Genomic DNA, 16,398 nt, shown 5'->3' on the forward strand with positions numbered 1-16,398 from the left:
AACCCTAACCCTAACCCTAAACCCTAACCCTAACCCTAACCCTAACCCTAACCCTAACCCTAAACAAGCAAGGCGGCTGCAGTACCCACTTATATGTCGCTAGGTGGCAGCAGCGATCCACCAACACGGCCGGCTGCAGTACCCAATTAAGTTTCGCTAGGTGGCAGCAGCGCTCCACCAACCGGGTGGCTGCAGTACCCAAATATATTTCGCTAGGTGGCAGCAGCGCTCCACCAACAGGCCCGGCTGCAGTACCCATTTTTATTTCGCTAGGTGGCAGCAGCGCTCCACCAAAAGGGCCGGCTGCAGTACCCAAATATCTTTCGCTAGGTGGCAGCAGCGCTCCACCAACCGGGCCGGCTGCAGTACCCAATTAAGTTTCGCTAGATGGCAGCAGCGCTCCACCACCCGGGCGGCTGCAGCACCCAATTACATTTCGCTAGATGGCAGCAGCGCTCCATTAACCGGGCGGCTGCAGTACGCAATTATATTTCGCTAGACGGCAGCAGCGATCCACCAACAGGGCCGGCTGCAGTACCCAATTACATTTCGCAAGATTGCAGCAGCGATCCACCAACAGGGACGGCTGCAGTACCCAATTAAGTTTCGCTAGGTGGCAGCAGCGCTCCACCAACCGGGTGGCTGCAGTACCCAAATATATTTCGCTAGGTGGCAGCAGCGCTCCACCAACAGGCCCGGCTGCAGTACCCATTTTTATTTCGCTAGGTGGCAGCAGCGCTCCACCAAAAGGGCCGGCTGCAGTACCCAAATATCTTTCGCTAGGTGGCAGCAGCGCTCCACCAACCGGGTGGCTGCAGTACCCAATTAAGTTTCGCTAGGTGGCAGCAGCGCTCCACCAACCGGCCGGCTGCAGTACCCAAATATATTTCGCTAGATGGCAGCAGCGCTCCATTAACCGGGCGGCTGCAGTACGCAATTATATTTCGCTAGATGGCAGCAGCGATCCACCAACCGGGTCGGCTGCAGTACCCAATTACATTTCGCAAGATTGCAGCAGCGATCCACCAACAGGGACGGCTGCAGTACCCAAATATCTTTCGCTAGATGGCAGCAGCGATCCACCAACAGGGCCGGCTGCAGTACCCAAATATCTTTCGCTAGATGGCAGCAGAGATCCACCAACAGGGCCGGCTGCAGTACCCAAATATATTTCGCTAGGTGGCAGCAGCGCTCCACCAACCGGGCGTCTGCAGTACCCAAATATCTTTCGCTAGGTGGCAGCAGCGCACCACCAAAAGGGCCGGCTGCAGTACCCATTTTTATTTCGCTAGGTGGCAGCAGCGATCCACCAACAGGGTCAGTTGCAGTACCCAAATATATTTCGCTAGATGGCAGCAGCGATCCACCAACAGGGCCGGCTGCAGTACCCATTTATATTTCGCTAGGTGGCAGCAGCGCTGCACCAACAGGGCCGGCTGCAGTACCCAATTATATTTCGCTAGGTGGCAGCAGCGCTCCACCAACAGGGCCGGCTGCAGTACCCAAATATATTTCGCTAGATGGCAGCAGCGATCCACCAACAGGGCCGGTTGCAGTACCCAAATATATTTCGCTAGGTGGCAGCAGAGATCCACGAACCGGGCCGGCTGCAGTACCCAAATATATTTCGCTAGAGGGCAGCAGAGATCCACGAACCGGGCCGGCTGCAGTACCCAAATATATTTCGCTAGATGGCAGCAGCGCTCCACCAACAGTGCCGTCTGCAGTACCCATTTTTATTTCGCTAGGTGGCAGAAGCGCTGCACCAACAGGGCCGGCTGCAGTACCCAATTAAGTTTCGCTAGGTGGCAGCAGCGCTGCACCAACCGGGTGGCTGCAGTACCCAAATATATTTCGCTAGGTGGCAGCAGCGCTCCACCAACAGGGCCGGCTGCAGTACCCATTTTTATTTCGCTAGATGGCAGCAGCGCTGCACCAACAGGGCCGGCTGCAGTACCCAATTAAGTTTCGCTAGGTGGCAGCAGCGCTCCACCAACCGGGTGGCTGCAGTACCCATTTTTATTTCGCTAGATGGCAGCAGCGCTCCACCAACAGGGCCGGCTGCAGTACCCAAATATATTTCGCTAGATGGCAGCAGCGCTCCAACTATCGGGCAGCGCATGCGCAGAAACGACGTGACGCCAAAGGGGCGGGGCTTCCGGCCTCGTACGTATGGGCTACGCATACGGCCCCGGAAGGTGGGTTCATTTCCGGCCCGCGCGGCGCGCTGGAGTGGCTGTGGAGGTGCGGAGCCTTCGCCGGGAACCTGGAAGAGTTTCGGGCCGGGACGTGCGGCGGCGCGCTGGGTGAGCGCTCGGGCTGAGGGTGGGCGGGGGCCGGCGGGCAGCGGCCGAGTCGGGGGGATGTGGCGGCCCGGCGCTCGGCCGCGGCAGGGAGCGCCTGGTGCCGGCGGCGGGCGGGCTGAGGCAGGCGGGCGGCCCGGCCCGGGACCGGCGGGGCTGCCGCCGGTTCTCGTCTCCCCGGCAGGGACGGTGGCCAGCGGGCTCCTCACGGGGCTGCCCTTTTTTGGGTGGTTGGGTGTTTGTTTTTTTTTTTTTTTTTCTCTCGGAGCCGCGCCGCTACCTCGGCGAGGAGCGGCGGCGGGGCGGCCCCGGTGCTCGCTTGTGGCGGCGGCGCCCGGGAGAGGGGTCGGCCCGCGCCGCCCCGCCGCCCACCCGCCGCCGCCTCCTGGCTGCCCGGGTAGCCGCCGCAGCCCTGCGCGGGGCTTTGTCTTTCCCCCAGCCGCTGGCCTGAGCCGTGGCAGCCGACTGGGGCTGCCGGCCCCCGCGGGCCGCAGAGGCTGCCTTGGGGCCTGCGGTAACGCTGTCGCGGGGTGGGGTGGCTCAGGAGCCTCTTCCCGCCCCTGCGAGCGGGCAAAGGCAAGAAAAGAAAGCCAGTAGCAGAATCCCCACCCGTCGCCCCCGACTGCTGATTTCTCCGCAAGCGTTTAACCACCGGGATGGGCTGGGAGGCAGCAGCTACTCGGGTGTCTGGCTGATCTTGTGTCGTGACAGTCAGCTCCGGGTCCGGAGCAGCCGAGGGGAAGAGGCCTTTTGATTTGCTTCCCAGTGAAACGGGGGTCTTTTGTTTTTCCTTTGTCCCTAGGTTCGTCTGGAATTGTACATTGACAAATCAAGGGGAGCGGAACCGAAGGTCAGTCGAGATGTTACTTTTCCCCGTGTGCCTTGTGCTTGTGAGTCGGACTGCTGACTACGGAGGGATAACCTTTGTACTTGCCGAGGGCCCGCGAGGCTCCGTGTGCCCGCTGCTTCCGAGTGCTGCGCTGCGGCTCGGGCAACGGCCGGGGAGGAATTGTCGGTCCCTCGTGGTTACGCAGCTGGGCCTGCTAGGCGCTTGAAGCAGCGCGTCCGGTCGGGCAGTATTATTTTTCTAGATTGTAAATGAGCCCGAGGTATAAACCCACTTACGTTTCTGTATGGCGGTGTACTTTGTCAGAGAGCTCAGATGTACTGATGGAGCTGGCACAGAGTTCCCTTGGGACTCCAGATTTGACTGTCTTGTTGAAAGGCTCCAGAGCCTGCTTTGAAAGTCGCTTGACAAAGCACAGCTTTGCCGTGATTTTTAGACTGGAATTCCGACTGTAATGCCAATGCCACGTGTTAGCCTTTCTCCAGCAGCTATTAAAAGCAGAATGAGCGTTAAGAATCTGATTACCTTTGAACTAAATTCAAAACAAAGCTGCGTGGTGAAGCGACTGGAAGCGTCCTGCCAGTCTGACGTGGGTATCGCTGCCGTGCGTGTTTTCTGCCTGTCTACTGATCGCTCCTGCCTCTTGTTCTGCTGTGGTAATTCCTTTGGGTAAGGCGTTGGGCTCTGACTGAAGTGCATCCTGACTTCCTCCTGACCCCTGCGAGATGTCATCGGTGTTTGCCTTCCTCCCCTTTCACAGGGCCTCGGCTGTTGCGTGCAGAGAAGCTGTCAGCCTTGTGAGAGAGCATGCAGCCGGCAAGCGCATCGTGGTGCTTCGGTACCGAGCTGATACCGCAGGCGTCCGTCTTTTGTTTGCGAAAAGGGATCGCGAGGAAAGGTGCTGACGTTGGAGGGGGTAAGGTGGCGGGAGAACAGGTAGGAGGCAGCTTTCAACCGGTTTTAGGCTTAACTCCTGTGTTCCTGAGCAAGGTTCTGGGCTTCGAGGGGTTTGCTTTTGGCTTTTTGCCTTCAGCGCGTCCTCCGTCACCGCTGTCGGCGTGCGCTGAGCTGCTGCTTAGGGAACTGTGGTGATACAGACTGTGTGCGTGCCAGCCGTCCTCCAGGCTATAGCTGTATTCTACCCTAAAAAAAGCTTTCCGTAATACTATGCTTCCGTTAGGACGCAATTTTCTCGAGTTCCCCCCACCTCAGGGTGATTTTCCCACACCCCTAACCCCAACCCCTAAGCCCACCTGCAACACCCCATTTTCTCCTAGGCTTGTAGGAGTGGCCTGAGAGGTGCTTGCAGGGTATTCCATTTTGCCTTAGACAGCTTAGGAGACCAACCACATGCCTGGAGATCTGTATCTATCCTTAGGCTCCTAGTGGGATTCACACAAAACCAGTATGTGTGGGCACATTCTCCTAGCAGCTCGGTGTCTTTTTGCTGTTGCAGAGGTGATTTCCAGGCGGAGCTGACCAGTGGGGTTCTCTGGCTGAGGGGAAGACCAGCAGTCAGCTGGTGGATGTGCTTCTGGAAGAAATAGCAACGGGAGCTCTAAGAGAGGGAAATGGCTTCCCTGCATGGGTATGTGGAAGCTTTCTTCACTGCTTGTTTCCACTGAGATTAATCGGTAATAAATACCCATTAGGAAGGTGGGAGAATTACTTTCGTGGCCGGTGTCTTCAATATTCACCTTCTTCTTAGTGTAAACACTGAAAACTTTCAAGCCAGGGAAACTCAGGTGCACTAGAAAAGCTGAAACGGTGAGCGTACTGAAGACATAGCTGAAGTAGCCACACTTGACAATGATGCCACGTGAACCACCGGACACGCAGGTATTTCTAGTGGGCTCGAGCCCCTGCTAATGCTGCGCTATATGGCCAAGCCAAAGTAACAGCTTCCTGCTGCTGAAAAGCCTCATCCTCCTCCCCTCTCCCTGCCCCGGTACTGGTGGCCGTGACCGGGAAGTGTCCAGCAGAGCAGTATTTGGGTTTTCCCGGGTTACTTCTCTGCTGACGAGATTAATGCAGACAAGCGCTAGAATGACTAAGTAGCAAGACTACATTGTAAGGAATGACTGCTTCTTGTGGCATGAGGAAGTTCATTCAACTCACCATGTCCCATTGCACCGTACCCCAGCACATGGGGGAAGCAGGCAATGATACAGGGACAAGGAAGCGTTGCAAGAATTCTTCACGTCATACTAAGCACGACTGTATCCAGAGGTTCTCTCTGGGATAGAGTAGCATTTCTTTGATCCTTCGACATCTTTTCCTCTGCCTTTCCAGAAGCTTGAACCGTTTTCCCTGCCATTCCTGAAAGGTATTTCCAAGGAAGATCTTTCCTTTTCTGGTTTTGTTGGGCAGAACCTCTCAGAGAGTCCCATTTTTTTTCCACCCTGGAGCACTCGAGACAAGTTGCAAAGGTGCTGACAGATGTGTTTTGTAGTACTGCGAGACCCACACAAAAGACCTATCCCTAATATAATCCCTAAATCCCTAAAGCAAATGTAATCCTTAATTAAATCTCTAATCCCTAAAACCTAAGTAACGTCAGTTTAATTCTTTGAATAAGGATAAGTTGTCAATGAGGTCTTCAGTGCTGTACCTGCTTGCATCAACTAGTTCTTGGATTGGCTCTTTCCTTTTCAGGAGAATGGGATTAAATTAGGGATTAAATTAGTTTTATAAGACTAGCTAGGTTTATCAGACTTACAAAGCTGGAGTGCCCACCACAAGCTCTAACACCTGAAGGCCCTCTGCAGACAATGGCAGTGCAAGCTTGTGCCTTTTCTGTGATGGGAGTTTTTCCCATATTCTTTCTCTCTATTTCCACTTTTCACATGGAAATTCCATTTCTAGGAGAGCCGCGTTATTTTCGTGCACATTGAGAGGCAGCTCTAATGCAGACCGGAACACATGTTCGGTGCTAACACAGCTGTAATTTCTTTCAGAAGGAGGAGGGGAGCGCTGAAGCTTTCGTGGCCAAGCCCCGGAGCCAGGATGTCAGGGAGAAGCAGGAGTATCTGAGCCAGCTGAAGAACAAACTGGGAGATCTACTGTAAGTATGGAGGGAAGGGGCTGATGGGGACAGTAGCTCAGGACCGTGCGTGCAGAGGGAACCCCGCAGTGGACGCAGTGTGCGTGGCCAGCGCAGGCCTCCCTGCGCTACAGAGCTGTGCCCGTTGCAGTGAATGCCGAGACCTGGCTGAGCCCGGCTCTGCGGAACACTGCGAGCAGCAGTCCCCGACCCAAAGAACTTTGGCGTGGCAGACAGCGAGCAGAGATCAGTTGTACCACTAATCCCCTTCGGTACAGTGCTCCTCTGTCGCGACGGAGGGAAGACACAGTCAATCAATATGAGTGATCAGCAGACTTCGTTTATTGTACCTTACAGTCGCCTTTTATGCCTTGTTATAATTAGCTCATACGTATTGCAAAAGTTAAGCTCATTATTGGTGAGTTGCCTAAATATCAAGCCCACCCCTAGTTTCTCTTCTGTAGTTATCTGTTCCCACCTGCAACATTCTTTTCCCACCGAAATCTTCCTGTTATTGTGTAACAAGAACAGCCAAAGGCAGCGTATTTGTGCTTTACTTCAGATAAGCTGAGAGCGATGCGCATTTTTGTCCAGCCAGCTAGACTATGTTTATGTGAACTTTTTCAGCTAGCCAGTTATCCACACTCCTCAGCTCTCCAAAAATAGCGGTAAAATCCTGTACATCTTCAGAGACTGGTTCTGAGGAGTGGGAAGAGTAAATAGGACTGACAACTGGTGCAAATCTGAGAAATAATTCCACCTCAAAACAAGAGGCAATTACTGCATTGAAAAAAAGTCTGGTGCCACACCGAGCACCGAGGAGAACGCCAGAGGTGGGCAGGTGCCTGTGAAGTGAAATCCTGTCCAACGTGGGCACTGGATTAGCAAGAAGTACAGTTCTGTAATAAGGGATATCAATGCACAATAGAGTGAAATTAAGGTCTTCCCAGGTTATCATGAATCTAAGATTTCTTAACTTCCGTTCAGTTTGACTTTTAGCATTCACCAGTCTTTATTGCACATGTGTTTAACAACGGGATGCTAGTAGAGGCAGAGATGACTGTATCAAAAGACATCTCTGCTCTGCATTTCGGGCAACATGGATTCTCAGTGTGACACAAGTAAGTAAATGTTCTTTTCACATACCACAACGTAATGGTGACTGTGTTGTTTTGGAACAGAGAGGGGAAGGCAGATGATCTGAAGACTGCTTTCTGTGCGATTGATCCCGGTATCGACGATCAGACGCTAGATACCTACGTTGACCTGCCGGATCAAGAAGATGTGCCTGTGGAAACTGCACTCGAGAGGCTGCTTGCTGGATATGCGAGACGAGTAGGGCCCTCGCCCAGGGAGGGAAGCACGACAGGCTTCGGAGGGGAGTAAGGAGACTTCCAATAATAAGAATAAATGGACTGTTTGATCTACGGGTTTGGGTGCCAAGCCGAGAGTTGGAGTTACTGCGTTAAATACTTCTTCCCATTGCATATGGAGGTACAGCTCGTAAGAGCTGAGTGGGTGGGCTAGCTTGAGCTATCGGAAGCGCTTTCATCTTAAGCAGCACAGCACTCTGAGACAATTTTACAGCCTCTGCAGAGTCATTTTAGCTCAGCAAGACCTGTGGTGGGAGGCTGCCTGATCCCCAGACAGAGGCTTCACACCCCCGGGGCGCCGAGGCACTTCAGGGTGTCAGGCGCTCTGCTTGGTGACACAAGAGCTGTGCTCCACAGCCATTGCTGGAACCTGAGAAGCCACCGTCAGGCTCCAGGCTGCAGCGTGGCTGCTTTGGCCCTTGGCCCTTACAGTCCCTTGTCTCAAAGAAAGAGGGTTTCAAAGATTCCTTTGCAAAATAAGGTGCCGGTTGCAAGCAAAAGGTGAGGTCAGCCCACACGAAGTCTGCTATCGTGTCTGTCCCCGAGGAGACTTTTGTCTTGGTGTGGCTGCTGTTGTCCAGTATGAAATCACTCAACAGACGTTCAAGTGCTGCCCCACGAGTAGATTTAACCAAACTCTGAGCTGCAAAAGTCATCCCAGCATAGAAAAACTGAAATCAGTCCCTTGCTTCGAGGAAGGCACCACGTGCCCTTTGGTAACTTTACTCGGTCGTCCCTACTCATAGTGTCCGCTTTGCCCTGCACATAGCCCTCTCTAGGGAGGGGAGGGAGGGTTCTGGAAACAAAAAAGACTGTAGGAAAACAGCTCTGCTGTGGTCATGCCTGAATTGCCGAGTAACTGGAGCAAACCTGAGAAGCAAAACCCTTTCTTTTTCTTGCGATGTAGGCATATGAAAAGTAGAAAGGGGTAAGCTGAAACCCAAAGACACCTTCCTGATAAAGCACTAGTTTTGTAAGCTTGCCAAAACTGATTGCATTTGTAAAGCGGGAAGGCACCACAGCTGGTGTGACACAGCATGTGCCACCCAGAGGTACGAGGCCCTGGGGCTTTCTGCCTTAATACTAGAACCTGGTGCCAGGCACTTCCAACACAAGTCACAAAATAGCAGGAAAGGAGCTCCACCAACCGGGCGGCTGCAGTACCCAAATATATTTCGCTAGATGGCAGCAGCGCTCCACCAACAGGGCCGGCTGCAGTACCCATTTATATTTCGCTAGATGGCAGCAGCGCTCCACCAACAGGGCCGGCTGCAGTACCCAATTAAGTTTCGCTAGGTGGCAGTAGCTATCCACCAACAGGGCCGGCTGCAGTACCCAAATATATTTCGCTAGGTGGCAGCAGCGCTCCACCAACCGGGCCGGCTGCAGTACCCAATTACGTTTCGCTAGATGGCAGGAGCGCTCCACCAACGGGGCCGGCTGCAGTACCCAAATATATTTCGCTAGGTGGCAGCAGCGCTCCACCAACCGGGCCGGCTGCAGTACCCATTTAAATTTCGCTAGGTGGCAGCAGCGCTCCACCAACCGGGCCGGCTGCAGTACCCAAATATATTCCGCTAGATGGCAGCAGCGCTCTACCAACCGGGCCGGCTGCAGTACCCAAATATATTTCGCTAGGTGGCAGCAGCGCTCCACCAACCGGGCGGCTGCAGTACCCAATTACATTTCGCTAGATGGCAGCAGCGCTCCACCAACCGGGCCGGCTGCAGTACCCAATTATATTTCGCTCGATGGCAGCAGCGCTCCACCAACCGGGCGGCTGCAGTACCCAATTACATTTCGCTAGATGGCAGCAGCGCTCCACCAACGGGGCCGGCTGCAGTACCCAAATATATTTCGCTAGGTGGCAGCAGCGCTCCACCAACCGGGCCGGCTGCAGTACCCATTTAAATTTCGCTAGGTGGCAGCAGCGCTCCACCAACCGGGCCGGCTGCAGTACCCAATTATATTTCGCTAGATGGCAGCAGCGCTCCACCAACAGGGCGGCTGCAGTACCCAAATATATTTCGCTAGGTGGCAGCAGCGCTCCACCAACCGGGCCGGCTGCAGTACCCAATTATATTTCGCTAGGTGGCAGCAGCGCTCCACCAACCGGGCCGGCTGCAGTACCCATTTAAATTTCGCTAGGTGGCAGCAGCGCTCCACCAACCGGGCCGGTTGCTGTACCCAATTATATTTCGCTCGATGGCAGCAGCGCTCAACCAACAGGACTGACTGCAGTACCCATTTAAATTTCGCTAGGTGGCAGCAGCGCTTCACCAACCGGGCAGCGCATGCGCAGAAACGACTCGACGCCAAAGGGGCGGGGCTTCCGGCCTCGTACGTATGGGCTACGCATACGGCCCCGGAAGGTGGGTTCATTTCCGGCCCGCGCGGCGCGCTGCAGTGGCTGTGGAGGTGCGGAGCCTTCGCCGGGAACCTGGAAGAGTTTCGGGCCGGGACGTGCGGCGGCGCGCTCGGGCTGAAGGGCGGCCGGGGGCCGGCGGGCAGCGGCCCGGTCGGGGGGGATGTGGCGGCCCGGCGCTCGGCCGCGGCAGGGAGCGCCTGGTGCCGGCGGCGGGCGGGCTGAGGCAGGCGGGCGGCCCGGCCCGGGACCGGCGGGGCTGCCGCCGGTTCTCGTCTCCCCGGCAGTGACGGTGGTCAGCGGGCTCCTCACGGGGCTGCCTTTTTTTGGTTGTTTTTTTTTTGTCTCTCGGAGCTGCGCCGCTACCTCAGCGAGGAGGCGAGGAGCGGCGGCGGGGCGGCCCCGGTGCTCGCTTGTGGCGGCGGCGCCCGGGAGAGGGCTCGGCCCGCGGCGCCCCGCCGCCCACCCGCCGCCTCTGGGCTGCCCGGGCAGCCGCTGCAGCCGCCGCAACTCTGCGCGGGGCTTTGTCTTTCCCCCAGCCGCTGGCCTGAGCCGTGGCAGCCGGCCTGGGCTGCCGGCCCCCGCGGGCCGCAGAGGCTGCCTTGGGGCCTGCGGTAACGCTGTCGCGGGGGGGGTGGCTCAGGAGCCTCTTCCCGCCCCTGCGAGCAGGCAAGGGAAAGAAAGCCGGCGGTGGAATCCCCACCCCTCGCCCCTGACTGCTGATTTCTCTAAAAAGTATTACAAAGGGCAAGCGTTTAACTACCGGGGAGGGTTGGGAGGCAGCAGTTCAGGTGTCTCGCTGATCCTGTGTCTTGACATTCAGCTCCTGGGCCGGAGCAGCCGAATGCAAGAGGCCTTTTGATTTGCTTCCCAGTGAAACGGGGCTCTTTTGTTTTTTCTTTGTACCTAGGTTCATCCGCAATTGTACGTTGACAAATCAAGGGGAGCTAAACTGAAGGTCAGTCTAGATGTTACTTTTCCACGTGTGCCTTGTGCTTGTGAGTCGGACTGCTGACTACGGAGGGATCACTTTTGTACTTGCCGAGGGCCCACGTGGCTCCGTGTGCTGCGCTGCGGCTTGGGCAACAGCCGGGGAGGAATTGTTGGTCCCTCGTGGTTATGCAGCCAGGCCTGCTAGGCGCTTAAAGCAGCGCGTCCGATCGGGCAGTATTATTTTTCTAGATTATGAAAGAGCCTGAGGTATAAACCCACTTATGTTTCTGTATGGCGGTGTACTTTGTCAGAGAGCTTGGTCGCACTGACGGAGCTGGCACAGAGTTCCCTTGGGACTCCAGATTTGACTATCTTGTTGAAAGGCTCGAGAGCCTGCTTTGGAAGTCACTTGACAAGGCACAGCTTTGCCGTGATTTTGGTACTTGAATTCTGACTGTAATGCCAAGGCCACGTGTTAGCCTTTCTCCAGAAGTTATAAAAGCAGAATCAGCGTTAAGAATCTGATTACCTTTTAACTAAATTCAAAACAAAGTTGCAGGATGAAGTGACTGGAAGTGTCCTGCAAGTCTGACTGGGTATTATTGCTGTACATGTTATCTGCCTGTCTACCGATCGTTCCTGTCTCTTGTTCTGTTGTGGTAATTCCTTTGGGTAATGCGTTGGGCTCTAGATGTAGTGCATCTTGACTTCCTCCTGACCCCCCGAGATGTTATCGGTCTTTGCCTTCCTCACGTTTCACAGGGCGTGGGAAGGCCAGAGAGACTGGAAGCCTCAGCTGTTGTGTGTGGAGAAGCTGTCAGCTTTCTAAGAGAGCATGTAGCCAGCAAGCACATCGTGGTGCTTTGGTACCAAGCTGATACCACAGGCCTCAATCTTTTTTTTGTGAAAAGGGATCACAAGGAAATGTGCTGATGTTGAAGGGGGAAAGGTGGCGGGGGAAGAGGTAGGAGGCAGCTTTCAACCAATTTTAGGCTTAACTCGTGTGTTCCTGAGAATGGTTCTGGGCTTTGAGGGGTTTGCTTTTGGCTTTTTGCCTTAAGCACGTTTATCTTTCAGGGTAATGCTTTCTTGGAATTTGGAAACAGACCTTCTGGGACACCAAACCAAACACGGTACCTGGGAAGGTCATTTAGCGTGCTGCACCTTGTGTTTTATTCCCTGTCGGTCACTTGGTCCTAGCCGTACACGCTCTCCCAGTTTGGCACGTTCTTACCGTGCTGGGTGAAAGATTCTGTCTTTTCATTTCCTCAGTTTGCCACAGGTCATAACACTTGTATGTTCATAGACCGCTTCCCTTGCTCACTGCTTTCAGATTTGAGCATCGATGCCATGGATGTAACAGGAGAGCAGCAGCAGGACGTAGAGCACAAGCCGTTTAAACAGCACTTGGATAAAGCTGCCAATCGTGTGACTCCAGAAGCCGAGAGACATGGTAAGATGCTATTCTGCCATTCTTGGATGGATGCTCTCATAGCCTTTCCATCACCGTATGCCTGCTATGAGATTCATGGGAACAAGGGACGGCTGAATTCACAGCGTTTTAAACACTACAAACTCTTGAAGAGTTTATAGGACACATCTATTACACTGGCAGATCAGACAAGCTCCTCTGTGTGTGTGTATATATATTATACTTGGTACTTTTGTGAGGCAAGTCTTTGCCTGGTCCCTCTGAAACTGGGAGAAGGACTCATTGATGCATTTCAGGAGCAAAGCTGCTGAGTGAACAGGCTTTTCCTACTAGACATCAAGCAGCTGCTCTGGCAAAACTTGACTTTGGTTGCATCTTTAAATCCTAGGAGGCTGACAAATGGGACGAGCTGGTTAAAGAGCCTCTCTCCAGGGAAGGCTCCACTGACTTGACCCTTAAGCCTAAACCCGCATCTTACTACGTTTGCTTTGTGTGTGTTAATGCATACCTGATTCATAGATTTCAGTTGATTGATCAGTTACAAGTTGGAGTAAGTGGTCCTTGGCTACATATACCTCTCCTCTGTGTTTTTTTACATGTTATGACTTACTGTTGTACTTCAATACAAACCGGGAACGATTCTGGTAGTGTTGCAATGTAATGGTAATACTGTCCTGACTTTGTCTTTCTAAAACGTGAGGTCCTTATTATCTCTTCTGGGAGATAGTGTAGTTCTGTGTATTGGCATGAAATAAATTTGCTGATTTGTTGTAACTCAGATTTAACTTTTCTGTTCTTAAAACCTGAAAGGCTAAACTAAGTCAAGAGCTGAACAGTGGGTAGGTATGAGAGCTTCTCCTGTTGTCACAGAAGTGTGGTGATAGCATTCTTACTGTTGCGTCACTTAGCAGCCTTTCTGTATTCAGAGGCTGTGGTGTGATGAATGTAATGTCTGGGGTCAAACCCCGCTTTTCTGTATCTAATTCTCTGTTAACACATGTAGGCCTCCTGCCTTACTTGTGTTGCCAGCCTCCACTGGGATTACTCGGTCTGAACCGGTTGCTCTCGCTCCTTATATTATCAACAGAGAGGAAGAGAAACTTGCAGGGAGCAAACAGTCTCATCCAGGAGAGGCATTTTGGAAGCGATCAAATTGTATTGCATGCAGCAAGCAATTTCTTCTGCTGTCTGGTAAAAGTATATGGCTAGTTTGATTTCCACCACGTGTGTGGCAAGTTAGATTGGAAGTGTACACCCATCTTCATGAAACTCCATGGTTATCAGTTTCTGTTAGTAACACTTGATGTTCAGTCATTTATTTAAATGGCAACTATAGCAGTATTGACTGGTAAAGGAAAAATGCACGCAGACGTGGTTACCACTGGGCTTGCTTTAGTCACGACTCAGAGCTGGGCCATCACCCCGGTGAAAGATTCAAAAGGGAGTGCTGTGGGTAGCAAGGGTCCAAGGGTGGCTGTCACTAGGGAAATTTCTGGGGGCGCTTGTTAGGCACTTGGACTTTTGCGCATCTCCATTCTCATCGGGTCCGCAGTTAACATATGCGATAGGTTTGCACGGACATTCAAAGGTGTAATGTAGCATGTGAGCTTGATGCATTGAAATCTTCCAGGGGAGGGTGTTGTATGATTGCTAGCAAGTGTCAGGGAGGACTGATGTCTAATATCCATATCCTTTTCATATTCAAGGTTAAAATTTTAATAACCTTTGTCTTTTGGAGGATTTTGGAGTGTGGGCGTTTTTGTGGGGGTTTCTTTGGTGGTAGGTTTAGTGCTTTATTTTTGAACACGGCTTGTTTTCATGGATGCATACATAGGACCGCTGTTGTTTATTGTATTAAGGGTTTTCTTACCCTGCCTGCTCAACCTCCCAGTTACTTTCTCCTTCCTTTTCTGTGATACCTTTTTATTTCCTACAGCAGCAGTTAGTTCCCTCCCAGTAGACTTGATTCCTTCTTCTTCTCATTTTTATGTCCACTAAAATACTCTGCATAGAACAGTTGTTGTCAACATCGGTATGTGATGATGGCTTTCCACATGACTGCCTGTGAGGAAGAGGGGAAATTCATCTCTCTTTTAGGACAGTATCTGCTGGTATTGTCACTTACGAAAATGAGTTGCTTGTTGTCTATCTTATTCAAACAATAATTTGAAAATCCAACCACCAGTATGACTACTTTATTTGTATAGATTCAGGCCTTTTAATGAAAGATTACTGTCTCCTGCAGGTAGCTGGAAATTTTCACTTTGCACCAGGAGAAAGTTTCCAACAGTCTCGTGAACATGGTATTTTCTTTTCCTGCTTGTTGTGACCTTTAGCTTCTAAGTGTTTCTGACCATTTCCTTTTAACATCTTTGCATTGCTCTCCGTGATAACAGAAGCACTGCTTCAGGAGGGAGGACGTTGGTAAACTTTTGTTAGAGAGGTTTAAAACCATCAGGAACAACTAGAAAAGTGTTTTCTGAAGGTGCTGCCACATGGGTGTGGGAGAACATGGAGGAGAATGGGTCCGGGCAGTCTCTCAGCCTCACTTGTTCTACAAAACTTTGCTGCCCTGCTGCAGAACAACCTCAAGTACGGTGTTCGATCTGGGGCCTGAATATCAGTATCTCTGGAAGGGATATTTTGGAGAAAAGCTCTTGAGAATTTTAAAGCAATTCAGAAGTTTTAGAGTAAAATTTCAGTTGTGAAGGACTTCCTCAAGTATCTATAAATACTCAGTGGCCAGAACAACAGTGGTAGTTTACAGAATCATAGGATGGTTTGTGTTGGAAGGGACCTTTAAAGGCCACCTAGTCCAACCCCCCTGCAGGAAGCAGGGGCATGTTCAGCTAGATCAGGTTGCTTACAGCCCTGTGCAACCTGACCTTGAATGTTTCCAGGCATGGGGCATCTACCACCTCTCTGGGCAACTTCTACTAGTGTTGCACCACCCTTATCATAGAAAAAAATTTCTTCTCTGTATCTAGTATGAATCTGGCCTCTTAGTTTAAAACCACTCAGCCTTATCCTATTGCTGCAGGCCCCACTAAAACGTCTGTCCCCATCTTTCTTATAAGCCCCCTTTAAGTACTGAAAGGCCACAATAAAGTGTCCCCAGAGCCTCTTCTCCAAGCTGAACAGCCCCAATTCTCTCAGCCTGTCTTAGGAGCGGTGCTCCAGCCCTCTGATCATTTTTGTGGCTATCCTCTGGACCTGCTCCAACAGGTCCGTGTCTTTCCCTTGCCAAGGACTCCAGAGCTGGATGCAGTACTCCAGGTGGTGTCTTATGAGAGGAGAGGGGCAGAATCGCTTCCCTTGACCTGCTGGTCATGCTTCGTTGGATGCAGCCCAGGAGGATATGGTCAGCTTTCTGGCCTGTGAGCACATGTTGCTGGCTCGTGTCCATTTTTTCATCTACTGGTACCCCAAAGTCCTTCTCTGCAGGACTGCTCTCAAGCCCTTCATCCCCCAGCCTGTATTGATAAGGGGGGGGGGGTGTGCCCTAAACCAGATGCAGGACCTTGCCCTTGGCCTTGACCCTCATGAGGTCACATGGGCCCACTTCTCAAGCAGTGCACTGGGGGAACATGTTTTGGAGAGCCATAACTCCAATTATGTTACGATGGGTCACGTACAATGTAACCAGTGTAACAGGTTAGTTAATGACTGGCAGCAGAAAAATCATCCCAGCTCCCATGCTCTTCATGGGGTTTGCTCACTGTCACTCTTTCTAGCCCAAATTCCCTTCCACATAGTTTTTATTAGTATCTATCAGTGCTATTTGTCGTAAATTTTCTGGGGTCCCGAGCTGCTACTGCATCAAGGAAAGCTGTAAATGATGCTGCATACAAACAGGTGATGGACAGATGGGCTTAGAAGAACTGTGGGATCCCATACAACTTCTCTATAGCTGGATAAAGGATTGAAGTAGAGACCAGACCTTAAAGTTACTGTCTTGATCACTATTGGACCTTTTCACAGAACTTCCAGCTCTCGTGTCTGTAGAAGATTATGTGTGTAAAGCAAGTGGTGGTTGTTTCTTTAGGGCCCCCCTCCAGTGCTCCTCTTGATATTCCTGCTGACACAGATTTTCCTCTCTTGC

The 16,398-nt window shown here is 52.3% G+C and overlaps 1 protein-coding gene across 18 annotated transcripts; it reads left to right on the forward strand.

Moving 5' to 3' along the window:
- Positions 1-2,142: 2,142 nt before the first annotated feature.
- LOC106113013 (endoplasmic reticulum-Golgi intermediate compartment protein 3-like) lies at positions 2,143-14,612 on the forward strand. 18 transcript variants are annotated; one of them, XR_008746949.1, is made up of 5 exons: positions 2,143-2,306; positions 3,106-3,153; positions 4,607-4,738; positions 10,842-10,889; positions 12,198-13,293. XR_008746949.1 is itself a non-coding variant. In XM_055802688.1 (4 exons), the coding sequence occupies exons 1-4, from the start codon at positions 9,913-9,915 to the stop codon at positions 14,592-14,594; spliced, it is 354 nt and encodes a 117-aa protein (XP_055658663.1). In that variant the 5' UTR covers positions 9,891-9,912; the 3' UTR covers positions 14,595-14,612. The 18 variants fall into 18 exon arrangements, 2 of the variants coding, with proteins under 2 accessions (XP_055658663.1, XP_055658662.1); XR_008746956.1 differs by lacking the exons at positions 4,607-4,738; positions 10,842-10,889 and adding an exon at positions 11,627-11,828; XR_008746948.1 differs by lacking the exon at positions 3,106-3,153.
- Positions 14,613-16,398: the final 1,786 nt, after the last annotated feature.

Source organism: Falco peregrinus, chromosome 4 (assembly GCF_023634155.1).
Source record: "Falco peregrinus isolate bFalPer1 chromosome 4, bFalPer1.pri, whole genome shotgun sequence".
Classification (NCBI taxonomy): Eukaryota; Metazoa; Chordata; class Aves; order Falconiformes; family Falconidae; genus Falco; species Falco peregrinus.